Source organism: Calypte anna, chromosome 4A, assembly GCF_003957555.1.
Source record: "Calypte anna isolate BGI_N300 chromosome 4A, bCalAnn1_v1.p, whole genome shotgun sequence".
NCBI classification, from domain to species: domain Eukaryota; kingdom Metazoa; phylum Chordata; class Aves; order Apodiformes; family Trochilidae; genus Calypte; species Calypte anna.
The window spans coordinates 4741735-4768607 of NC_044248.1; the positions used below are offsets into that span (position 1 = coordinate 4741735).

Sequence of the window (26873 nt, forward strand, 5' to 3'; positions counted from 1 at the left end):
GCTACAGCCTCCTTTCAGGGAGTTGTAGACAGCAATGAGGTCTCCCCTGAGCCTCCTCTTCTTCAGGCTGAACACCCCCAGCTCTCTCAGCCTCTCCTCATAGGGTCTGTGTTCGAGTCCCTTCACCAGCTTGGTTGCCCTCCTTTGGACCTGTTCCAGGACCTCTACATCCTTCTTAAACTGAGGGGCCCAGAACTGGACACAGATGGGGAGCACAAGTATCAGCTGCTTTAGATAAAGAGGAGTAAGTGTTAGATAAGTAATAGAATTTAAATAATTAAAGCTGGCTTTATAATCTGCATTATTATAAATGAGGGACAGCTGAGCACAGCTTATTTTTGTGCAAACATATAAGCACCCTGAACGAGCTTGTTAAACACTCAGACAAGTAGCAATACATCTGTGTTTTTAAAAGCAAGAGTATAGTTTTACATGACTTTTATGAGGTTTTGTTTTACTGACTTTTATTATGTTTTATTAGGTCTTAAGTCTAACTGAGCTTCAGTAAGGTGAGCAAGAGTTCGGTTTTCAGGTTGTGTTAGAAAGTACAAGATAAGTAAATGTCAAGATACCAGGAGGCTCTCTCTTTGCACTCATCTGTGAATTAATACAATGACATAAAAGCTAAAAAAAAAATTGCAAGTATCAAAGAATGAACTGGATCTGTATTCTCAGTTGGAGAGGTTTATTTGTTGTTTTTTTTTTCAAGTAGAACATTTGGAATACTTCATACTATAATGAATTAAAAGTTGAAAGACTCATCTGATTTTTCACACATTTAAATAATTTTCCTGCTTACATCTATACAAATCACAGACATTAGGGCAGAAAACATCTTTTGTGTGACTTCAGTGGGTGTGTAAGGAAGCATTGTTCTCTCTGGATTCCTGATTTATCCTTTCCATCAATGAGAGTGATGGGAACATATTTGTAGAACTCGATAATCTCTTTCACGGAATTAAATTTCTGGGGGGGGAAAAGGAAAAACTGAAAAGGAAATTGCTAGATGGTTTTACTTACAACATGAGAAGCCTTGCAGATGGCAGTATTAGAAATAGGTAATGTTTTGTATAGAGTTAAGATTTGATTAGATGGAAGCAATCATAAAAGGAAGAGCACCAGATTTTAATCCTCTTTTTTTCCTTTGTGTCTCGTGTAGCAGAAAGCAGCTGTCTGCTAAGGCAAAAGGGGAGCCCTGAGGATGCAGTCCCACCTGTAAAAGGTGGTGGTGGGAGATGTGATGATAGATTTTGAAAAGATGTAGAAACTATAAATCATTACTAACCTTACCCTGTCAAAAGCTGCACTTAGTTAGCATTACACGATACTTGACATTGCAAATTTCTTTGCACCTTTTAAAATGTACCTTTTATTTCCCCATTTAGTTTACTGAGAAAGTTGCTTTAAAATCCCTTGAACATGTGGAACAAGGAGAATTCTGGCAGGGTTTTAGTCTTGTTCTCTGGTGTTCAAAACAATGACATCTTCCAAGCCCATTCCTAACATGGTGAAGGTGTGGTTTGAGGTTCCTGAACTGATGGAACAGCAACAGAGCTTTCCAAGGTATTTATCCCTGATCTGTCCTGGTGGGAGTCTCTTAACCCTGCCATTCCAGTTGTCAGCATTCCTTTAATTTAAAGACCTGTATGTAAATTCTAAGCTCTCATCACATCACTAAGCTCTCATCACACCACTATTTCTCGTACTGATTTCTTTGGGCTCACTGGTATTAAATCACTAGACCTGCAGACAGTAATTCAAGCTTACTGGTACATTAATACTTATCCTGGATCTATATTATGACCTTTGCTGTAAGCACAGGGATTCCTTAGATAGGTGATGGTGTCTCATGGTGCTCTTTGTCATCTCTACCTGGTCCACACCTGGTTTGTAACTAAGGAATCTGATGGAATCTGTGATCCGCTGAAACCTCTGTATTATTTTAAGATGAAAACCAAACCATTGAGCTAATTTTATAGTTTTGGGTTGATAATTATTACTTGTGTTGCATTGGTTCTACTTTGCTGTTTTGTCTTTGCCTGATGTTGAATGTCACTGTTGCTACTAGAAATCCAGGCAAAACTGGTTTGTGTTTCATTCCGTACCAAAACAGTTTTAACTTTTTTTTTTTTAATCTAAATTTTTACTCTTGATCAGCACCAGTTCTGTTCCTGTCTTCTATTATTTTGTGTTGGTTGGAAAGTTAAAAAGTCTTACTGTAATCATTCACCTGCTTTGAAAATTTGTGTTCACTTGGCCAATGTCATCGTTCATCCCTGTACCATAAAGCTGTAGCTCTTAGGAAGTGAAGGAAAAATTTCTCATCTGTTACTTAGATATTTTTTCCTATTTTGCTTCATCCTTAACTCATATTTGACTTCCAGTAGTAAGCTCTGACTCTCTTCATGACTGCTTGATCATTAAGTTGACTTAGACATGGTAATGATGAGCACTGGTGGCCCGAAATTTTATGTATTTGGCTCTTTTAATGGAACCTCACACTTTGGGAGATAAAGATGTTTTCCTTCACTGTAGAAGACACTTTAATATCCCATCTGCTGTCTCCAGACTGTTCTGGGGTGATAGGAATAGGTCTCAAGGATTGTGAAAGCTGTAGTTTTAGTTGTTTGGGGTGGCTGTAGGACTGTGGAATACTTGGTGTTTTCCTGGTGGTAACTTTTGACTTAATGCTGCCAGTGGAAGATGTTCTGGAAGGGCTCTCACATCTGATTTAAAGAGCCAGGCCAGGTAAATGGATGATGAACAGAGTTGGAACTAATCTGTTTGATTCACTTTGAAATGAATTGAGTTGAAATGACGTGTGAGCAATGGTTGGATAATGAAAAAAAGCTGCAAAGAGTGAGAGGGAGTGGTCAGGATGGAGAAAACTATGGCCAGAACAGGGAGATCCAGAGATACAAGTCCCTGAGCTCCTGTATAAAACAGACACTGTGTTGAAGAGGAGCTTAATTTTGCCTTTAATTTTTAGCTACTGCTTTGTGAGCTGACCTTGACACTGTAGACATGCTAAAAATGTGTATTTTGTGTGTGGTAGAGCTCATTTTGCAGAGATGGCAAGAAAACCACTTGTGTGTGTGATCAGCTTTAAATGTCTGCAAGGTTTGGATTTTTTTTATCTTTGAAGCAGCATTGTAGGGACTCAATCCCTATAATCCTGGATTATAGGAGGATACTCCTATATCCTCAATACTCAAAACTGTCTGGACAAGAGGAATACAACAGCCAAGGAAAGGCTGCTCAGGTCCTGAATGTAAATGCCTTAATGAGCTTAATATAACATACGAAATACGAATGGAGATGTGAACATCTGCAGCTAAATTGCAAGCAAAAGATACAGCTCTACTAACTGGTTTATTATTTATTTATTGTTATTTAATTATTTTTTTCTCCTCTGCTTGTATTTATTATATTCCAGCTTCATACTAATTTGTCTGCATGGGACTTGAGGTGCTTGCAGTTGATCACCACCACATTGACACAGAAATAACAGGGTTTTTTTTAAAGAAATAGCACAGGATCTTCAATGTTTCTTCCCCTTTCCTTATAGCTTTAAAAGGCTGATGATGTGCACATGAAAGTTTAATTAAAAACAAAAAATTGGTAATAGAATTTCTCTTTTGATCAAAGTGTTGACACCTCGTATGTAAAGAAACCGAGGAGATGCAACCACACAGGGAAAAGGGAATAATTATGTGGAAGAAAAACCCAAGTTTTAAATGGACAGAAGGCGACTAACCCAAAAGTGCTGCAGAAAATGAGTAGGATTGGCCCTTTGAATACAATTAACAGCTCATCAGAAGTGTAATAGGCCTGCATCTGTTCATTGTTTATTAGATTGCTTTCTGCTTCTCAGGTGAAGAGGGAATATTCAGCTCATCTAGATAAAGCAGCTGGTGTTCACTGCATACTGCAGAATGTGGTGTAGCAATGGGGTTTTTCCCTGTGCAGAGCACTCCAGAAAGCATTGTAACTGGCAGCAGTTTTGCTGTAAATCACAGCCTTACAGATTGTCTTCACCCTCCAGACATAAGAACCTTAAGCAAGCTGCAGAAGTTGGGGTGACAGTTTCCAAGAAAACGTTTTGGGAGAATCCTTTCAGCCTGCCTGAGATGGAAGGAGCTCTGCTGAGCAAGGTTGGTGCACTGCTTGTTCATTATTGCCCATCTGCTTCCTGGGCAGCCCAGTGTTTATTTTATTTTCAGGTGTACTGCTGGGAATAATGTGTGGAAGTGGGAGGCTGCTATTTCTGTGTTTCCCCTATACTATACAGAGGTGACCAGTAAAACAATTCTGATTTGTTTTTCTCTTGTAGTTGAGCTGTGTGAGGATTTCTGAATTAAAGAATTAAAAAAAAAGAAGGCTGAAGGTGTTGTGTTCACAGATTTGGCCTGGTAAACCCAAGTCTGAGTTGTCTTATTTGCTATTCTTGCAGTCTACTATATAACTACTATTGTGCATTAAATAGAGGCTTGAAATCATTAAATTAGGTAATGATTAATTGCAACTTTCCAATTTGACTGGGTCAGACCCATTGTTCAAGAGAGGTACTTTCCATGCACAAGTTGGAACAGTCTCATAAATTTCATTATTTCCTGAGATGGAAGGGGCTGTGTTCTCTTCCCCTTTTGTTCAGTTAAAATTCTTCACATATATAAGTAATTTCCTAGTTCCCTTAATTGTTAAATCTGTTGAAATGAAAATTTAGATTTATGTCTGCAGTGTAGTATGTGTACAGTACAGAATGTGTACTACAGAATATCCTTCAGTGTGTGAAATCAGTTCTATTCCATTTTTTTTAGTCATTTGTTTCTTATCTGAGCTTTTTTTTTTTTTTTTGAAGACTGAACAATATAAGAACCACAGAAAACTAACCTTGCTTTCTGCTAAACCAGACTAAAATCTCAGTAAATTTGGGAAGCTGTGTTCAGAAATGCAGATTTTTTTTTTTACAGAAGATTGATGTTTCCCTTCAGCAAGGCCAGGGTGAGGGTCCCTGCATTACAGTTCCTGATCTCTCCTACCTCTCTGCTTCCCACACTTTTCCAGTGTGCTGGAATAATGCAGGATTTTTTTTTCCCTTTCATTATTAAACCTGAAGAACAACACACTAAACTTTGTCCTTCATCTCTAGAAAGCTGATGAATCCTATCCCATGTTTTCTGACAAGGATCCAAATGGAAATCTTGGACCTGCCAAGTTTATCAAGTTAGCTGGGGTCAGTTTTGATTTCAGTTTTTTTTTTGGTGGTTTTTTTCAGTCTGTCTATAGAAAAGATAAGTTTTTAAAACATTGATAAGCATGAAAAGAACATAATTCAAGGTTCAGCTTTGCTGCTTCACCTTACTTGGATTTCTGTTGTTTGCATAGCTTAATAAAATCCATCATAGCTTTTTTTTTTTCTTGCTGTGCAGCTGGTCCTCCCATATGCTGGATTTCATGCCCAGCTGAGCTTTCTTAAGTTCCTTTAATTTCTCTTTGTATCTTTACTCACTTTTTATCTTTGTAGGAATGACCATTCCAATTTTATCTTTTTTTTTTCTGGTGTGAAAGTCATGCAGGTATAATATATGCTCTTTGACCATAAAGGTAGAATAAGGATTAAAGTCAGCATGAGTAGAATTTAATTTAATGATGTAAAAAAACATTGCTAATCTAAAGATACTTTCTCTTTACCATGTCTGAAACACTTGATTTGGTGAGGACCCACATGATTTAGTTGCTTCTGAATATCCATAACTTGTCCTAGTTCCTCATTTTTAAAGAAGATACTGAGTCCCCTTTTGCTATATGAGAGAAAGTCAATTATGCAGCAATACCAGCAACAGGCCAGGCTCTTAGATATGTGGAGTTGTAGATATTTAAAAATATCTCCTTATATTATAACAAATTACCAAATATTCTAAAGTAATAAATAGACCTGGAAAGGGAGGACTTTTCCCCTTTGTTTTACAGGTGTTACGTAGAGTTGGTAGAAGTGTTATAAGCACTTAAGAAATTTTCACATCAATTTAAATCAAAATTTGAGCATCCTGTGTAAAATCCAGATTTAAATTGTGAAGTTCCTTGAAACTTTAAGACATAATATTGTAAAAGACACTTCAGTGAAACAGCAAGTTTGTTATGTGGGGGAGTTCATGACTATTCCTTAAGATTAAGAACTTGTCAAGTGTGGCCTAAAAGCAAGATATTCACATTAAATGGGCTTTTACTTACATCATCTCCTCTGAGCCCTGTTCCCAGTGCATATTGTTGGCTCTCCTCTAGAAAACGCACTTTAATGTTGTAGACTCTTCTTCCATAATAAACAACCAAAACATAGGGCTCAGTGTTGGATTTCTTGGAACAATTTCTCACCAAGAACGTCTCGTCCTGTGTGGCACGGATTTAAATTATGAACAAAAAAAAGCCAGACAAACCTTGTAACCACATCAGAAATGGTTTAGAGGAATTTTCCCCAAGATTTTACAAGATTATTTTACAAGATTTCCCCAAGATTATTTTCCCCAAGATTTTACCCCCTGTGTTGGAAGGGAAATTGTACTCACAGTGCTCTCCTCTAACAGTGCCTCCTCTGCCTCCTGGCGATCGTATTCTCCAAGGTACCATTCATATTTGTTCAAATCCTTAATTTTAAGATAAAATAAGCAGTGTAGAGAAGTTAAGCAGAAGCACAAGCCAGCCAAACCAGAGCAGATCTAATCTGCACGTGAAGCAAGTTGAGCACAGTTGGTAAAAATGATTGTAATGCATCTATAATGAGAAGTCTTGGTAGGAAATCCAAACCAAATTAAGGCACTAAAATTCTTATCCCTTGTTTATTTCCAGGCCATTTAATTTCTCAGGAAAATGTTTTCAGTAAATATCAGTTCTTATGCTATACATGCATGTGCCCTGTAGTGATAATCCTGTTTTCTAAAAAACTTTCTCTTTATGGAGTGTTCTTTACCTTTTCAATGGGTTGGGCAAGAGGTTGTGAATCCTGTTTTACTAGAGAATGTTTTAATTTGCTTTTGCATGCTGTGGATGGCATAGGAGATGGTGACCTCTTCTCTACATTTAACATGGACCCTGTGAAAACAAATTCAGAAGGAAAATAATTGTGCTTTTTGAACCTTATGTTATAATTTCATTTTACCTTACCAGTTTTACTTAGTAACACTGAGAATAACATTTACAGTTTAGAAACCCAATATTAGCCTGGAAAATGTAGAGCTGTCATTTAAGAGTTGTCTTGCACTGATGCAGCAGCAGTGATTTCAGATTCATGCTCTGAGAAACTCAATACATTAGTTTTTAATTGACCTCACTCTGCCAGGTTCTTGTGCACAGAAACGTAGCAGAATATTAAACCATTAAATAAACCAGCAAATGCTAAATAAAAAACAAATACATCTGGTCCACGGGGTGGCTCATTCTGTGCTCTGACCTTTTGAGCCCCTTGGGTTTGTGTTGGATCAGATCAAAGCCCCTTACTGTAAATCTAACATTGTTTCCACCAAGTTGTTGAAATCTTCATAGAATCATAGAATTGGCTGGGTTGGAAGGGACGTCAGAGATCATCAAGTCCAACCCTTGATCCACTCCCGCTGCAGTTCCCAGCCCATGGCACTCAGTGCCACATCCAGTCTCTTTTGAAATATCTCCAGACACGGAGAATCCACTACTTCCCTGGGCAGCCCATTCCAATGCCTGATCACCCTCTCCAGAAAGAAATTCTTTCTAATCTCCAACCTAAACCTCCCCTGGCACAACTTGAGACCCTGCCCTCTTGTCTTGCTGAGAGTTGCCTGGGAAAAGAGCCCAACCCCCCCCTGGCTCCAACCTCCTTTCAGGGAGTTGGAGAGAGTGATGAGGTCTCCCCTGAGCCTCCTCTTCTCCAGCCTCAACACCCCCAGCTCCCTCAGCCTCTCCTCATAGGGTCTGTGCTTGAGTCCCTTCACCAGCCTGGTTGCCCTCCTTTGGTCCTGTTCCAGCACCTCAATCTCCTTCCTGAGCTGAGGGGCCCAGAACTGGACACAGGACTCAAGCTGTGGCCTCACCAGGGCTGAAATGAATGATTCAGTGGTTTTGCTGTGCTGATGAATTTCAGTCTCCTCTGCAATTTGTTTCAATTAATGCACTTCTCAGTCCTAAATTTGTTAAGAAGCAGATGAAGGTTCCCTCCCCAAACAAAGGTGGTTTTGCCATCTGTAGGTACAGGGTTGCCCTTTACCAGCCAGGCCCAGCTTGCTGGAGATGCAGGAGTTCAGGGGATGGAGCAGGAGCAGTGAGCAGAATGCTGCAATCATCCTGAGAAAAGCAATGGCCCTGTATGTATAGATCCAATGTATAGGTTGGATGCAGCTCAAAATATGTGGGAAAAAAAAAAAGGTTAATTTGAAGAATGAAACCCACCACACCCTGCTTTACAACAGAAAGCATTTTTGTTCCATGCAGTGCTGGGGGGAGAAATGACCTTGTGTCTATTATGAAAAAAAAAAATGATTATCAATGGCTTCCATCTTTTCCTTCTGGTTACTTTCACAAGAGGCAGTCCTGTTTGCCAGAGTGGTATTTCATTATATTTTATCTATTGTTCATGCTTTATCAGTTTATTATTTTTCAATCCATATGTAGCTGAATATTGTAGAAATCTGCCTTGGAAGACATTCTTTCACAGCAGAATAATTCTTTTCACTGCTTCATGCACACATGTCCCATGTTCTGGTTTATAACAGGGTTACATTTGTTTTTAAGGCAGTAAACAATGTGCACTGATCTCAGTAGACAAATAGCCATGATCTTCAGCAGGCAGGCAGTCTGCTCAGAAGGGAAATCACTGCTCAGAGGGGCTGGGACATCCATTCTGTGGTTCTGCAATCTGTTGGAGTTGTCAAAATGCAAATCTGTCACTGTTCAGCTTATTGAATCCTGGGTTTGACATTTGGGTTCACATTGCATTTTTGGTGCCTATCCCCATATATATATATATGGGGATATATATGGGGATATATATATATATATGGGGAAACATATATATATATGGGGATACATATAAAATGTATATGTACATGTATATTTATTTTATATATTTTTATATATATATATTTATATATTTTTTTATATATATATATATGTTTTTTTAAAAATATATCCTACAGCTGGGACCATGTTTGCTTTGTGACTGGTGCTGTGTATGTTCTGTAGTGGGTTTTTATTCTGATTTTTGCTTTTATTTTTTTTAAACTGTGGAGACAAAGTGGAAAATTGTCTTGCAGTGCTTGTGGTCTCATTCGGGTGGAGTTAGCAGCTTGCTGTGAAATTGGATTGCTTTGCATTTTTTAACAGAAATTAATTTGTTTTCAACAATAAAATCTAAAATAGACAAATAGGTACTTGCATAAAAGAGGATATTTCTCCAAGTTCAATAAAATTAATATTTCTTCTTTAATTTTTTTTTTAAATCCAAATGTGGACTTGAAAGGCAATTGTGGGATGGCAGGAGGGGGAGGGCTGCTTGTTTGTTTCATGAGTGGGAAGTGTTTCATGTGGGCAAAGAGTTTACAGAGGGGAAAGGAGATTAAAGGAGATGATGCCATCCAAGAGAGCCTGATGACCAAGGAAGTGTCTGAAGTGGAGATGGAAAGAAAGAAACAAAATAAAAAGAAAAAAGGGATTGAGAGAGTGCTGAGAACATCAGGAAGTCTGCCAGTAGATACTGGGTTGTTTTTTTGTCTCCTTTGGGTTTTGGTGAAAGATTTTCTTAAAGTAGGTGTAACCACACTGAAAGGTAGGGATGAGCCACATAGAAATTTGGGATTTAAACCTCCTGAGGCTGTATTTATCTAAAAGCAATGTGATAGCAGGCTTGGTGAACAAGACAGAATGTGATGTGATGGCAAAAAGCTAGCACAACTTGTAATGATGTCTGGAGAAATCTGCCTTTAGGATTAGAGGGACTGTGCCTGGGAAGCAAGTGGTAGCAGTGTGTGTCCCATTCAGTTCTGGGGATCTTAAAGAATTCCTTGGAAAATGAGCAGAGGGCCATGGCCATGGCTCCTGGGCAAGCTGCAGCACAGGCTTCTTCTTGGCAGGGCACCCCCCCAGTGTTAATGTTGGCTTCCAGGATGTTCCCATAGGATGTCCCCACACAGTTTGGGGGATGTCCTGCTTCCAACCATGGTGATTGGACAGACTTGCCTGATTATGTCCCTCCCTCTAGGAATCTGGGATAAATCTAAAGGGATTTCTTCCAAGATGAGTGTTATTTGTGTACCCAAAGGCATAAAACTCAGAGGAGCAGCTCTGCAAAGTCCTGAACATCTGTGGTTTCCATTTAGCCCAACTGGCTGCATCGCTGCCTGGCAAAGCAGGGACTGATGCTCACAGCATGCTCTTTCTCCATGGCTATCTCTTTGGATTCCCAGTTTTTTTTCACCTCCTCTCCTCCTTGTCCTTCAGTGGCTCACCTAAAACATCCCCTTCCTTTTCAAGGTGGGGGGATCTGCAGTGGGTTAGCACTTGCATTCTAGGTTGGGTGTTTCTTGGCTTAAACCAGGCATAGGTTTTAGCTGAGCAAGTAACTCTCTGCTTATTTCTTCACTGTGTTGACTGTGCCATCCTTTGACTTTTTTTTCTCCTTGCTTTCTGTAGCAATCCTTTTATTCACCATCTCCATGCACTGTAGCCCCTCCCTGCAGATGCACACAGGTGGCAACACAAAGCTCTTCCTCATCCTTCTTCATCCCTGCCTGCTTTAGTTTACAAAGCAATCTCTGGTTCTTACCTGAGCTGCAAATGCTTTTAGAGCTCCCCGTGGACTGAAAGCTGGGAGAAAGCAAGGAAGGAGACTCATATCAGAAAAATCATTTCTGGTGGTGCTGAGCATTTCAGAAAGAGTCAAATTAGAGAGCAGTGCAGAGCTGTGCTGTCCCTGAACCCCTTTCCCTCCCCCTGCTGATGGCATCTTTGGGCCTGCCTGGGTTTCAGGGGGTATTTAGCATCCTCTGACAGATTCCTCTTCCATTATTTCACCAGTTTTGAAGTTAAATATATTTTCACTCTCTGCAAGAGCCTTTGGCAAGGGTTGCACATTTATAACTACACGTGTAGTGAAGCACTGATTGCTTTTTTTTTTTTTTTTTTTTTTGTTCTGAGCCCATTCCTTTCTAATTTCACCTGATATTCTCAGTCGTAGGGGACGAAGACCCAGGGAGCTGTTGTTCCCTGTCCTTTCTGATTTTCTAGACTGCTGCTGAATACCCAGCTGGTATTTTGTTTTGTTGTTGAGTGGAACAGTTACAGAGGAAGAGCATCAACAAAATGAAATCCCATGATGGAGCTGCTGGTACCACTCAAGAGGAAACAAAATGAAAGGGGGTCACAAATGTCTTCATATTTACTCCAGACAATAATTTTATCTTGGAGAAATGCCATAATCATAGGCTGGATGAGAGATGGAGTCTAGGAAAGATGTGAAATCATTCACAAACTTCCTCTACTTGATCCTACTTAATCCTTTTTGGGTTTTGTTGAGTGCTTTAAGAGGATGTAGGTTTTAAAACACATTAAAAAAAATTGTGTAGGTTAAAAAAAAAATAGGAGAAACTGTGGCAGTTTTCTATGGAAAAATAATTCAGTTTTGGGAAGCCAAGTGTGTGTTCTTATAGAAAACAGGGGGGAGAGGATCTGCTGAGACTGGAGGTGGCAGAGCTGCTTTATGCAGCACATTTAACACCCTGTCACACAAAGTGAGGCAAAAAAATGTAATACAGTGGGATGCTTTTAAAGGTAAAAATCAGTCAGAAGCAATTAGAATAGCTTGGCAGCAATTCTCAAAGACTGTTAATATGCATCAGGGCAAAACATAATCACTCCATGGCATCAAAAAGCAGTATCATATCTATCTCTCTCTCTATATATAGATAGTATTCATAGTGTTGTCCTGGTTTGGGCCAGGATAAAGGTGATTTTCTGTCTTGTACTTTTGCTTTTAGCTAAGTCTCTTGTAAGTAGTTGCACTTGCTGAAATGAACAGCAAGTTTCTCAGACAGTGTGTGCTTCTAGGACTGATAACACTTGATGTTTAGAGTTACTGCTAGAGACTGGTGTGCAGAGCCAAGGACACTGCTCAGCTCTGAGGAAAACATTTTACCGTCCAGGAGGATAAAGAGGTCCCACCTGCAGCCTCCTTTGGGGAGGAACAGACAAGATAGATGCCAGAATTGACCAAACAGAGGATTCCATCCCATACACGTCACACTCAGTATAAATTTGAGGCATCACGAGGGCCGAGCCAGATCTTTTCCGGATTTCCAGACTTCTGGATTTCCTGATTTCCCTGCTTCCCTTCCTTCACCCAGCATCCTGGAAGTATCCCGTCCATTCGTCTGCCTGTGCTCCTGATCCATCCCAGCCCATATCTGTGTGTTCCTGCCTCCAGCTCCCAACTGCTGCCGACTCCAGGAGTCCAGCCTGGACTTTCCCAGGGCTGCCCTGCAGCCTCGGTGGTGACGTGAGAGTTATTGGGGGAAAGGAGGGAGGAATGTGGTATCCATTTTCCTGTATATCTGTATATATTTAGTAATTTTTCCTATTTATCATTACTGTTTCATTAAAGTTGTGTAGTTTAGTTTCCAACTCATCAGTCTCTCTCCCTTATTCTCTCTCCTTTCTTTATCAAGGAGAGAGAGATTAATAGAGAGCGTCTGTTATTCGGTTTAATCGCCGGGCCAGTGTTAAACCGTGACAAGTGTATATATATATATATATATATATATAGTATTCATAGTCAAGTATAGTTTTCTAAGGCAGAATTTTTAGTCCTTGAAGCAGCTAGTATAAACTTTTACATTTCTTACATTCCTACCTGGCTTCAGGATGATGGTTTGGTTTGTACTGTTGTGCTTGAAAAGCCATTCCAGGTGTCTCCCCCAGACCTGGAGCTATCAGAATAAAATAAGAAAAAGAACTTACAGTTTCCTCTCACATGTAGCTTTGACACTCTCTAGCAGCTACTGAGAAATAAATGAACTTAATTGAATTCATAGGGGAGGGGAGAGGAGTTCAATAAGAAAATTGGCTGCAATCAGTCTGCCTTAAATGAGTCTGCTAATGAGTTCAGTAGGAAACAGTTCTGCCAGGGCTGGATGTTAGGTGGTGAATGCTTGCTACAAGTTTTGCTGCTGCCAAATATGCCTTAATAAAACTTAAATAATGGAGAGTGCCCTACTAGAAGCATACAGAGGGTCTGTAAATCCTTTTTATTGGACAGGCTGGAGAGGCATTGGGTGCATTGAAGCAGGCAGTGCTATTTCCAGCTGAAAATCAGGAAAACTGCACAAAGGGAAATGCCAGAGGAAATTATGAACTCCTTAATACTGAGGTGTAAACAGCAGAAAAATCATGCAGACTCTCTCTCTTTGCAGAACATTTCAGTGTAACTTTTTTTTTTTCCATGGACCTTCATGCACACATAGCACAGCCAGTGGCTTCAGCTCTTTGTAAAGAGTTTCTATGTTTTTGAAGCAGGTTTGGGTCTTTTTGGTTTTGGGTTTTTTTGACTGTTTTTGTGTGTTTTGCTTGTTTGCTTATTTTTTTAAACACCCTGCTTTTTGTAACTTTAAAAAGCTAAAGCTATTCAAAATGTTTTAGTAAAAATTGCCCTAAAATTCCAAGAAGAAAGAGATGGAAAGGAGGGTGATATTCTCTGTACAGATCCAGTCTTTTCAGGGTTAACCTTTTCAATTTATCCTTCAGGTTTTTTTTTAAGTTCTAACACTCTTTTTTTCCCCAGCATCTTAAGACTTTGATTTGCTTAGAATTTGGAACCCAAGTTCCCCAAGTAGCTGTAGGTAATGCCAAATTAAATTCCCTTTTTCCACTACATCTTCCACAAGTGTTGAGGTGACTCTAAGTCCCTGTTCTCACCAGATGCTCACCTGGGAGCTGTCTCATTAAATACAGGGTTGTTTCTACTGTGAGGAAAAGTCCAGAAATTAGTATCATATTTTGAAGTACTAACCTTGTTCTCTTCCAGGTGCCTATATAAAAGGAGAACATAGACAGTAAATATTGTTCTTTTGATTACCAGCTTTTCCTTACCCCACCAGATCCAACTATCTTTTAATATTAAAGCAATTTACAGACATTTAATCAAAGCTGATCACTTTGTCAAAAGCTCAGGCTGAAAGTTTCCTGACAACAAGAACTGAATTTTGAGGGATCTAAATGAATGTATGGTTTATCCCAGTGATCATCATTTCATAATGCCTATTGGGCATCAGTTTAACTTGCAATGTGGTTTTCCATCATTAATCTTGTATTAAATCAAGAGATTGATTTGGAGATAGACAATGTAATGATTCAAATTAGTCATTTCTTTTCCATCTCTTCAACTGACAGCACAATTATTATTCCTGTCATGGCAGATACTTCATTCACAATCACTGTCTGGAGAGTCTTACTGCAGCAGAAGATGTTACAAAGGAGAGAATGATGGATGGCTGTCTAGAGACCTGAATTTGAGTCATAATTTCTCACTGCTTTATTATTTAACTTCTGTATTATTTGATTCACATGGGAATAGTATTAGTTTTAATTACTCTGATAAACACAATACTATAATAATACATAAATAAGGATGTTTTTCCCTTTTTAATCATTGCACCTTGATCATTCCTTCCCCAGTAATATTTCCCATTCCTTAGAAATCCAAAGCCTCACTTAGGTTGAAAGGGACTTGGGCTCATCTCTAGTGCAAACACCTGCTTAAAGCACGGGGAAGTGGGAGATAAGATTTGGCCTCAGAGATTTCTCCAGCTGGGTCTTGCAAACCTCCAGAACATGAATTTCTCTCAAGAATAGTTTAGTCCATTTTGGGGCAGGATTTTCCATTCTTCCTTCCCAATTTCAGAATGCTTCAATGCTTCTCTTCACCTTTAGTAGAGCTTGTTTGGGTCCTGGGGAAGGACAGTCCTACTCTCAAACCTCTTGACCCACTCTTTGGTGTCAGAAATATCCTGATGGGGCATCCTTCAGCTCACACTGAAACTATTTTATGTTTTTGGAGCTATAGGACTGGTAAGTGATCCAAAAGAAATTTTATCTTTTCCCTGTGAGGAGATATAGAGTATTTCTCCTTAAGATGTAGCCAAACCATGAGCCTGTTAGGAGCTGCAGTATTTGTGCAGCTGTACACTGAGGGATTAACCACAGATGTAGGGTATTTATTGTTCTTGGGGGTGCTTTCATATTTGGGTTGTAACGTGTCACTATCTAGCATAAGACAAAGCTATTTGTGTTAAAATCTTAAATCTTCTCTTTCTTTCCAATATCTTTTTTTTTTTTTTGTCTTAAATGTTCATTACAATATTGGAATCAAACCATGCTTTTAAATGATCTCTCAAACCAAAAGGGTTTCTAACCATGACCAGGGTTCTGTAACAGCCCCTCCCAACCCCCAAGTCATAACTGTGATGAAAAAAACCTCCAAGGATTTGAAAGTTAAGGGTCAGAGCAGTCTATAGAGTAGGACTACAGCCCTCGTGATAGGGGATGGCTGGAATGTGAATGCTTTGTATGGTCATAATATAGATGAAGATGATTACTTACTTCATTTGCTTCCTTAACAGATAGATGGCTGGAAAAGAAAGAATTACATGGAAAATACTTCATTATCCCAAAATAAAAATCACTTGAAGTGCTTGAATACTTTGATTACATCAGCATTGGAAATTAACAGCATGGGAAGGATTTTATTACTGCTATGGAAATGGAGTCTGATTATTTTTTTAACAGAAATTATTTGCAAGAAAAAGTAATGGACTTCAATAAAAAAAAAAAAAGGAGCATCCATTGAGTTCATTAAAGGTTTTTTTTAAAAACATTTATTCTGTGAGGAGGGGAGAAAAGATATGAATGATGATCAGCTTTCCTCACTACTTGTCATCTGATGCCAAAATGTCTTACCACAAACTTTGACTTCAGCTATAAGTAGAGGGAAATTCCTTGAAGAGTTAAAAAGAATTAAATATTCATAGAGGCAGAATAGAAAATGTAGAGGACAGGAGCTGCAGCCCAAGAAAAGAGAAATGGAGAATGTTTCTCCTGGTCCTGCTTCAAGTAGGTGTAAAAATATTTTTCTGCCTGCTGCTGATGCACCTGATCAACAGGAATATCTTTATTTTCTGATAAGGTTCATCACAAAATACTCTCCCTGAAAAGGGCAATGCATTGAGTCTGACACCTTTTGTTAGGTGTCCTGGTTTTGTTGAGCACATATGCTTTTTAGAAGCTTTCATCTCATAATAACAGAAGCCTTAGAAGGTGTCATTTTAGGAGCTATTTAGCATTCAACTTCTAAGATGCCTTCCAGCATCCTGCACATGCCTGTGTTTGCTATGAGGCTATTTAGAGAGTGGGTGACTAATGATGTTTTAATAGTCCAAGTCTTCCAGATCTGGTTGGAAAACAGGACTTGGAGTGCTGAACCACATCTGGGCTTTGACAGCTTTGCTGACAGCCCAGAAGAACCTGGCTGTGGTTCTGCCCTGCTCCACACTGCAGCTCAAACCCATGTTTTCTCCTTCCAGAACTAGGACTGGACTGAAGATAAGTGAGAAATAAATATGAGTGAAGTTTCTCTGTGGGAAATTTGTGCTTTCCCCAGATCATATGTAGTCTTAGTCTCTTTCTGATGTGATTAAAAAAAAATTAGAGTAATTAAAAAATAAACCAACACAAAACCTATTAGAAATACATTAGGATCTATAACTGCTGTGTGGATTTGGTGGTTATGGTTTTTGCTACTGCTTTTTAATTCCAGCATAAGAAATGGCATGTGTTTATATTAGAGTTTGCTTTAAAATTGGAGTTTCCAACCCAAGGACATCTGCTGGCAAACAGAGCTTGGGACAGTTCTCCAGAGCTTTCAATGGATGGGCTGCCCTAAGGAGGGAGGGGATCAGGCGTGGGATTTGGAGCTTTGTAACCCTAGGGCAGGTCACAGATCTGAACATGAAGCTACTTCATATTGTCATAGAATCATAGAATTGGCTGGGTTGGAAGGGACCTCAGAGATCATCAAGTCCAACCGTTGAACCACTGTTGCGGTTGCTAGACCATGGCACTGAGTGCCACATCCAGTCTCTTTTGAAATATCTCCAGACACGGAGAATCCACTACTTCCCTGGGCAGCCCATTCCAATGCCTGATCACCCTCTCCAGAAAGAAATTCTTTCTAATCTCCAACCTAAACCTCCCCTGGCACAACGTAAGACCATGCCCTCTTGTCTTGCTGAGAGTTGCCTGGGAAAAGAGCCCAACCCCCCCCTGGCTCCAACCTCCTTTCAGGGAGTTGGAGAGAGTGATGAGGTCTCCCCTGAGCCTCCTCTTCTCCAGCCTCAACACCCCCAGCTCCCTCAGCCCTTCCTCACGGGAATTCTGCTGGATCTCTTCACAGCCTCCTTGCTCTTCTCTGGACCTGCTCCAGCACCTCAATCTCCTTCCTGAGCTGAGGGGCCCAGAACTGGACACAGGACTCAAGCTGTGGCCTCCTCAGGGCTGAGCACAGGGGCAGAATCCCTTCCCTGGACCTGCTGGCCACGCTGTTCCTGATCCAGGCCAGGATGCCATTGGCCTTCTTGGCCACCTGGGCACACTGCTGGCTCCTGTTCAGCTTCCTGACAACCAACAGCTTTTGGAACTTAATCTCTGAAGGAATTTACATTCCGGAAATGAGCTCCCTCCCTCCAGCCCATACTCAGAGCTGGCTCCCTGAGTATATACTTAAAGCAGAAGATTACTTCATTGATTTCTTAGCTTTTTTTTTTTTCCCCCTCATGGGATTTGTAGTGACCTTTGTAAAATGAAGCAAAATTCCATCCCATTGATCTGAAATGGAAGCTATGGAAGGATGGAGAGTACACAGCTCAGATGTGCCCAAGGGTTGGACTAAATCTGAGGAAGAATTTCTTTAATGAGACAGCATCAGGCCCTGAATGGTGGTGGTGGAGTCCCCATCCCTGGGGGTATTTAAGAACCAGGCACTTCAGGACAGGCTGTGGTGGGTGATACAGATATTAATACAGATATTTTTTTTGGAGGGCACAGTTGGATGTGGTGATCTTACAGATCTTTTCCAACTGTAAGGATTCTGTGATTCTCTGACAAGATGGAAAGGGCAAAAAGTGACTCAGAGTCTGGATTCATTGGTTTCATGGGCTGGAGCAAGACTTTTGGCTCCAGATCAGTCATTTCTTTTGTTGAATGTCACGTCCTTGGCGTGTGGAGTCTATTTCTGTATCTCTGGTGTGTTCAGTGAGTTTCCCCATCGTGGGGTTCTCCAGCTGTGCTAAGTAAGTATAATTGTTTCTAAGGCTCCAAATGTTAATAAGAAAAAGAAGGACAAAGCTTAAACAAAAGAGTTCAGGAAAGTTCTGCCTACTTTTCTACTTCTTTACCCTTATTTTAGCAGTTTTCTCTTTAAAAAATGGCAGTGTCATATTACCTTCCATACCACTTCTCCCAATTATTCACAGCTGTCTAAAGAGTAACTATTTTTTTTTTTCCTTAAGCAAAAGCAGAGGTGCAATGGAGGTAAAGATGGAGTTTCGTGGTTTGACTGAGAAGATTGTTTTGATTCTCAGGGCAGGAAGATGAGGAATGCACCCATACCTTGTGGCTTTTGCTGATGTTGGAAAAGCCTGAGCTTGGCTGAGCATTTTCCTGGTGTGGAAGAGCTGGCTGCTTGTCTTTGGCTCTGGAGGAAGAGGCTGATACTGCTTTGGCAGTGTCTTCAGAGGCCTAGAGAAGTCAAAGATGAATTTAAAGAACCATTAGGGCATGAAGGAGGTGCAGGGACCATGTTGTAAGTGCAGGCTAAAGAAACAAACCACTAAAATATCCCAAGAGCATTTCAATGCATTTGTGCTCAGGGCCAGGAGCTCCTTGGGGCCCTTCCATAGCAATAATAATATTGGAGAATATTCTACATTTGCAAGATATTGTTGTACTGTGTTGGGTGCCACTTAAACCCACCTTTTGTGTGCTTCACCACCATGTGCCAAGCTCAGCTTTCCACATGATATTTTTGGATGGCTATGGCTGTGCTTAAGGCCCAGCCAGGGAACACCCTGCAGCTCAAACAGAGAGGAAAAAGTGTTCTTCATCCCAGAAAACTTGCAGCTAACACGTGCCCAGGGTTTCCTGGCAGATGTGGCCACTCTCTGCTTCAGCTCTTGGGTCCAGCCAGTCCCAGCCCAGCTCCAACTGGGAGCTGTGGGATGGAGAGCTTGGATGGGGGAAACTGGAGGTGGAGTCATCCTGTACTGGGCCCTCCAGTGCTGGGCTCCTGGGGAGTGTTTGCATGATACAGCCCAAAATTAAGTCAGGTGAGAAAATTAAGAACCATTCTGGCCCCCTGGATACACATGGAAACAGTGAAATTTTTTACCATAATAAAATGAGAACATTCTTATTTCTGGTCTTTTACAGTTTTGAATTTGTGAAGCTACATTGGCCTTTTGTGATCACATTTCATATTTTAACTTAAGGAATAATTTGAATAAGTCTATAATACTAATAATATATTAATTTTTTTATAGCTGTCAGTCAGTGTAGGCACAGAGGAATAAGCTCATTGGTCCTGGATGACCTTTTGGAAGGGTGCCTGAAATATAGCAGTTATTTTGGGGGGTTATTTTTTTATTTAAAAATATACTTTAAAATATATTTTTAATATATTTATATATATATATAATGGGGGTTATATTTGCTTGAAAAGAAGCAACATTTTTTTTTTTTTGGGGACATATCAGAGAAAAATAGATTTCTGGAGCAGAGCTTGGTCCATCTTCTGTGGGAGTAAGTTGCAATGTTACATTTGATTTCTGTGGACATGACTTAGTTTTGTAGTAAAAAAAAAAAGGATGATTTAAGAGGCAATGGAGTACCAAAGCACTGATATAAATTGTAGGGAGATCCCTCCCAACCCCCAATAATTTGTATCTGGCTTGAATCCAAGGTTTCTCAGCTTTTGAGTTTGTAAGCTCAGCCAAGTTGATTCTGAAGCTGCAGCCCTGAGCTCCTGCTATAAACACTTAAGTTGTCCCTAATTTCATGCCAGAACCTAAAAAAGTCCAGATGGAGCCAGGGAATAAAAGGATGGCAGCTCAATTCCAGGCATCTAATTCCCAGGAGCATCTCAGATGGGTGGGAGGGTTCAGACGACTTTCAACAAGACAAGAGGGCAGGGTCTCAAGTTGTGCCAGGGGAGGTTTAGGTTGGAGATGAGAAAGAATTTCTTTCTGGAGAGGGTGATCAGGCATTGGAATGGGCTGCCCAGGGAAGTAGTGGATTCTCCGTGTCTGGAGATATTTCCAAAGAGCCTGGATGTGGCACTGAGTGCCATGGGCTGGGAACTGCAGCGGGAGTGGATCAAGGGTTGGACTCGATGATCTCTGAGGTCCCTTCCAACCCAGCCAATTCTAGGATTCTATGATTACGTGATCTCTTCAGTGATCTTACCTTGGGGGGGGCACAGGGTCCTGGAAAAGAGGAAACAGAAACCTCTGTAAACTTTTTGCCTTGTTTTACAAAACAAAAAAGAAATGTAAAGACATGAGATTAAGGAGATTAATATTAAGAGATAAGATTAATATTTAAACCAAATACATTAAATGGCAAAATGATTTTTAAGGCTTTTAACTGATGGGAGATGCTGCTTACCTGAGCTCCATTGATTTTAGTTCTTTCTCCTAGAAAGAATTATTAATAATTATTACTAGAGTGCTACCCATATAATTGACAAGTAAAGGTGTAGCTTTATTCTAATATCGTTGTTATTAATGGCAATCTATCACCACCCAATTTTTTTTTCTGCTTTGATTTTTGTATAATTATTTTTTTTTTTTAAAAAGAAACATAAGAAATGGAATTAAATCTGTTTTATTTCACTCTCAGATTTACCAAGATATGCCTGGTTATTTAAATAAATATTAATATGAATATAATACATGAATATCTAATGAATGAACATCTTATTAATAAAAAACCCTCTGTAATCTTTTTGTATCAGATTTTGATTTGGAAAATATTTTCATAAATTCTGTACACTGAAATCCTGACTAATGCAGGAAGGGATGCAATGTTATTTAAGTTCTTCAAGCTGCTCAGAATAAAACAATTGTACCTTAAATGTGCAACAACTCTAGAAAATACCAAAAAGTTTTCTGTGCTCTTCCTGCCATCTTGTGGCAAAGCTGCCTCATAGCACTGGGCATAAGAGGAAAGGTTAATAAACATTTAATAACTGTGCATTTATGATAAAAAAATAATAGGTTCTGTATGTGCAGTGCTAGCTCAGGATGCACTAAAATGCTGCTCTTTGTTTTGTGTCGTGGTGTGAACTACAAGGAAAAAAAGATTCCTTTTTGCATGGATTTTTAAATTTAATTTAATTTTTAATTTTTATTTTATAGTTTTATTTGTTTTATCTTTACATTATTATTTACTATTTTTAACGTTTAAATTATATTTTAAAATTTTAATTTACTTTTATTCATCTATTTATTTATTATTTTATTTTTTTATTTAATTTTTAACGTTAACTTTTATGTTATTTTGTTATTTATTTAATTTAATTTTATTTAATTTTATATATTTTTTTAAAATTAAATTTTAATTATTTTAGGTTTTTATCTTAGCTTTTAATTTTATCTTTATTTTTCTTTCAATTTTATCTTTTAATTTTTCTTTTTATTTATCTTTTAATTTTATCTTTTAATTGTATCTTTTAATTTTATCTTCTTATTTTCTTTTAATTTTATCTTTTAATTTTATCTTTTAATTTTATATTAATTTTCTTTTTTATTATTTTATTTTATTTTACCTCTAACACCTGCCACGCTCCTCTCCTCCAGAACACACGTGTGTTTCTGTAATAAATTAAAAAAAAAATAAATATATATGATCTCAGTCATCATCCTTAAATCTCTAAGCAGAAATGGGGCTGCCCCTGAGATGATCAGAGATGGGGAGAAGTGTGAATCAGCTGGAAGGCAGGAGGGCTCTGCAGAGGGACCTGGACAGACTGGAGAGTTGGGCTGATCCCAACGGGATGAGGTTCAACACGGCCAAGTGCCGGGTCCTGCACTTTGGCCACAACAACCCCATGGGGAGCTCCAGGCTGGGCACAGAGTGGCAGAAAGGGAGCTGGGAGTCTGGATTGCCAGGAAGCTGAACAGGAGCCAGCAGTGTGCCCAGGTGGCCAAGAAGGCCAATGGCATCCTGGGCTGGCTCAGGAACAGCGTGGCCAGCAGGTCCAGGGAAGGGATTCTGCCCCTGTGCTCAGCCCTGGGGGAGGCCACAGCTTGAGTCCTGTGTCCAGTTCTGGGCCCCTCAGTTCAAGAAGGAGATTGAGGTGCTGGAGCAGGTCCAAAGGAGGGCAACCAGGCTGGTGAAGGGACTCGAACACAGATCCTATGAGGAGAGGCTGAGGGAGCTGGGGGTGTTCAGCCTGAAGAAGAGGAGGCTCAGGGGAGACCTCATCACTCTCTACAACTCCCTGAAAGGAGGTTGGAGCCAGGGGGGGTTGGGCTCTTTTCCCAGGCAACTCTCAGCAAGACAAGAGGGCACGGTCTCAAGTTGTGCCGGGGGAAGTTCAGATTGGATATTAGAAAGAATTTTTTCACAGAAAGGGTGATCAGACATTGGAACGGGCTGCTTGGGGAGGTGGTGGACTCTTCGTCCCTGGAGACATTTAAAAAGCAACTCGATATGGCACTCAGTGCCATAGTCTAGTGACTGTGGTGGTAGTTGATCAAGGGTTGGACTTGATGATCTCTGAGGTCCCTTCCAACCCAGCCTATTCTATGATTCTATGATTCTATGATTCTATGATTCCCATGCTTGGAGACCCCTGGCAGCCCAGAAGTGAAAATGGGGAGGGTTTTGGTGCAGTGTGACACAGGAACAGCTCACAGGAACGAGTAGAAAGCAAAGTTTTGTGGCTTGAAATCTCCTGTGATTTAATTGCTGCTGCAAAAAGGGAAAATGAGGCTGTGAGTTGGGTTTCAGGGCTCCACTTACAGCTGAGCAGTGAGGGGTCTGGTGGTGCTGGGGGAGAGGTGGCACCTGGAGGCTTCAAGCAACGTTTGTCTGTAAAAAGGAAGAAAGAGCAAGGCTGAGTAATTCAGTAACACCATGTTTGAAGAAGAAGATATTTTAGTGTTTCAAAATATGGGTTTTTCAGGTCAGATCTTAGAGGTTTTAAAGCATTTAATTTTTTTCCCTTTTTCCCAAAAATCTGTTTTCAGGAGATGCTTTGGGGCCCTCGTTAGAGCCTTAAGCTGAACCTCTGCACTGCCATTAAAGAAACTAAAAAAAAAACCCCAATAAAACCCAACCCCTCTATAAACTGGTACCCAGTTAAGGCAGACAGTGACTTAAAATATCATTTTTAATTAAAATTTTATTAAAATTTATTTAAATTTTATTTAAAATTAAATATTTAAAATTGTTTTTTTTATTTGAACCTCTGCTCTTCACAATGACATTTTGTCCTGGTTTTGTGAGAAGGGGAAGAGAGCTCCAGAGAGCTTTTTCATTTTAATTTTAGCCTTTAATAAGTTCTGCATCCATTGCCAGCTAAAAGAAAGGCCCAGGTTGTCCATCAGTGTGTGTTTTTAAAAGAGATAAAGTGTTTTCAAGTCATTAATTTTATATCCAAGGGCATTTTGGTTTGTCTAGGGAAGGTGGGAAAATAGGAAGTTAGCACTGAAATACATTTTCAGGCCTTTCCTCCCTCTGCCATGTTGTTGTTACTGAGCTTAACACACAGGGAAAAAAAATCTGGCTGAATGTCTTTTCTCTGAAATCACACACCAAAAAAAGGTGTCTTTTGGGTTTTTCAGGATAGTCCTCCATAAACAACAAAAATGCTGACTGCTGACTGAAAGTCTTCACAATAAAAATGATAAAAAATGATAAAAGTATTTGGAATTTAGTTCAGATTTCCAAATTAAATCAGCAAACGAGTCTCTGGGACATCATGTAGAATATCTGGCTGTTTACAGAGAGCATAAACTGCTCACACACTTACACATGAACTCACATTAAAAGCCTCCTGTGCCTTTAGACATCAAATAACTCCCACGAAAAGCAGGAGAAAAGTCTCTGCTGGCTTTGGTGTGAACTGGGGAAGCTTCATACATATATTGATCCTGGATTTCAGGTATTTTTGGGGTTTGCTTTCCATTCTTCCTCGTCTAGAATTTCCTCCTGGTTTTCCATGATTTAAAACCTTCTCAGAGTGTTGGTGATGGCTTTGAGGACTGGACAGGTGGGATGATGTTTCAGTTCCATAAAGGGGATATTAATTGGTACTGTATGTTTGGGAGTTAAATGCAACTTAGGATGGCTTTAGTAAACCAAGACTTGATTAATGCAGCTGTCTTGAAAGGTTAAGAATTCCTGAGAAAAGTACTCAAAGTAATTGCTTATTACTGCTACTAAAAGCAGCAGAGAATGGCTTTAAAATGAATGCTGCTTTTCTGCATCTGAAAATTACCCTCTGGAGGGAAGTTTCGTGTGTTTTGCAGCTTAAAGGTTTGTAGAATTAAAGGGCAGTTTTTAGAAAGGGCTGTGGGTTCTTGTTTTTGTGCATTCCAGGTGGAATGGGATCTTGGAATTTCTCCCATGAAGGTAATACTGAAATTACACAAGCAGCATTTAATTATAAATTTAACATTATCTAATGGGCAGAAAGGTAACTGTAGCATCAACAACTGGTTGGGTGATCCAAAGAGTTGTGGTCAATGGTGTTAAATCCAGCTGGTGACTGGTCACAAGGGGTGTCCCCCAGGGCTCAGTTTAATGTCTTTATGGATGATTTGGATTGAGGGGACAGAGTGCACCCTCAGTAAGTTTGCAGGTGACACTATTGCAGGTGACACTACTGCAGATGACACCAAACTGGGTGGAAGTGTTGATCTGCCGGAGGGTAGGAAGGCTCTGTAGAGGGATCTGGACAGGTTTGACCCATGGGCCAAAGGCCAGTAGTATGATTGTCACCATGGCCAAGTGTTGGGTCCTGCCCTTTGGCCACCAGAACCCCCAGCAGCACTGCAGGCTTGGGGAGGAGTGTTCTGTTCCCAGCAGAGAAGGACCTGAGAAGGTGGTTGCTGGTTCACATCTGGCTGAAAATGAGCCACATTTGCCCAGGTGGCCAGGAAGGTGACCTTACCCTTGTACCCATCCTTGGTGAGGCCACACCTTGTGTGCAGTTTGGGCCACCATGGCATGGGAAGGTCATCAAGGTGCTGAGAAGGGTGAGGAGAAGGACAAGTAGGGTGATTATGGGTCTGGAAAAGAGGTCTGATGAAGAAAGGCTGAGGGAGCTGGGGCTGTTCAGGCTGGAGGAGAAAAGGAGGCTGAGAATCATAGAATCATAGAATTGGCTGGATGGGAAGGGACCTCAGAGATCATCAAGTCCAACCCTTGATCCACTCCCGCTGCAGTTCCCAGCCCATGGCACTCAGTGCCACATCCAGGCTCTTTTGAAATATCTCCAGACACGGAGAATCCACTACTTCCCTGGGCAGCCCATTCCAATGCCTGATCACCCTCTCCAGAAAGAAATTCTTTCTCATCTCCAACCTAAACCTCCCCTGGCACAACTTGAGACCCTGCCCTCTTGTCTTGCTGAGAGTTGCCTGGGAAAAGAGCCCAACCCCCCCTGGCTCCAACCTCCTTTCAGGGAGTTGGAGAGAGTGATGAGGTCTCCCCTGAGCCTCCTCTTCTCCAGCCTCAACACCCCCAGCTCCCTCAGCCTCTTCTCACAGGATCTGTGCTTAAGTACTTTCGCCAGCCTGGCTGCCTTCCTTTGGACCTGCTCCATCACCTCAAGCTCCTTCCTGAGCTGAGGGGCCCAGAACTGGACACAGGACTCAAGCTGTGGCCTCACCAGGGCTGAGCACAGGGGCAGAATCCCTTCCCTGGACCTGCTGGCCACGCTGTTCCTGATCCAGGCCAGGATGCCATTGGCCTTCTTGGGCACCTGGGCACACTGCTGGCTCCTGTTCAGCTTCCTGGCAATCCAGACTCCCAGGTCCCTTTCTGTCTGGCTGCTCTCCAACTACTCTGTGCCCAGCCTGTAGCGCTGCATGGGGTTGTTGTGGCCAAAGTGCAGAGGAGAGGAAGCCTTAGTGCCCTCTAGAGCTCCCTGAAAAGAGGCTGAAGTGAGGCAGGAGCTGGCCTCTTCTACCCAGTGACTGTGATAGGACAAGAGGAAACTGGTTCAAGTTGTGCCAGGGGAGGGTCCAATTAGATATTAGGAAAAATTTCTTCACCAGAAGGGTGGAGAGACATCACAAGAGGTTGCCCAGGGAGGTGGTGGAGTTGTCATCCCTGGAGGTGTTCACAACAGGGTGGATTTGGTGCTCTGGGAGATGATTTGGGGGTTACTGTGGTGTAGGACTGATTGGACTTGGTTATCTGGACTTGATTATCTTGAAGGTTGTTTCGAACCATGAGGATTCTATGATCCTGTGATATGAAGATGCAGACAAAGGTCTGATCTTGTTCCTGCCCACCAGTGCTTTATTTTTTTGTTGAACCATTTAATTAAAAACAATATATCCAGACTGAAAATCCCAAATCTCTGCTGTTCCTGTTTACCTGTAGGTTTGGCTCATTTTCCACAGACAGCAAAAGTTACCTGCATATTCAGATTCTTGTGGGGGTTTGGCAGGAAGGATTCTCAAAGCATGGATGGCCTCCAGAGTGGAAGAACTTACAGTCTCATAGTCACCTTCTTCCTCCTCAGGTAATTTGGAGGAAGATTGGAAGTCACTCTTGCCCTTCATTTTCAGATC

The 26873-nt window shown here is 40.6% G+C and overlaps 1 protein-coding gene across 1 annotated transcript; it reads right to left on the reverse strand.

Annotated features, from left to right (window-relative positions):
• Nucleotides 1-819: 819 nt before the first annotated feature.
• CLNK (cytokine dependent hematopoietic cell linker) lies at nucleotides 820-26873 on the reverse strand. The gene is made up of 15 exons (XM_030450167.1): nucleotides 26717-26873; nucleotides 23097-23157; nucleotides 22721-22739; nucleotides 21890-21935; nucleotides 20728-20756; nucleotides 20527-20546; nucleotides 18676-18804; nucleotides 15613-15640; nucleotides 14024-14042; nucleotides 12869-12944; nucleotides 10787-10827; nucleotides 6968-7089; nucleotides 6567-6644; nucleotides 6235-6390; nucleotides 820-966 (listed from the first exon to the last, which is right to left on the reverse strand). The coding sequence occupies exons 1-15, from the start codon at nucleotides 26862-26864 to the stop codon at nucleotides 820-822; spliced, it is 1119 nt and encodes a 372-aa protein (XP_030306027.1). The 5' UTR covers nucleotides 26865-26873.

Coding starts and splice junctions, on each gene's coding strand:
- CLNK (XM_030450167.1), bottom strand. CDS start 26,864: ATGAAGGGCAAGAGTGACTTCCAATCTTCCTCCAAATTACCTGAGGAG. Junction 18,805..20,526: donor GACCCTGTGCCCCCCCCAAG/GTAAGATCACTG, acceptor TGACTTCTCTAG/GCCTCTGAAGACACTGCCAA. Junction 6,391..6,566: donor CACTGTTAGAGGAGAGCACT/GTGAGTACAATT, acceptor CGTGCCACACAG/GACGAGACGTTCTTGGTGAG.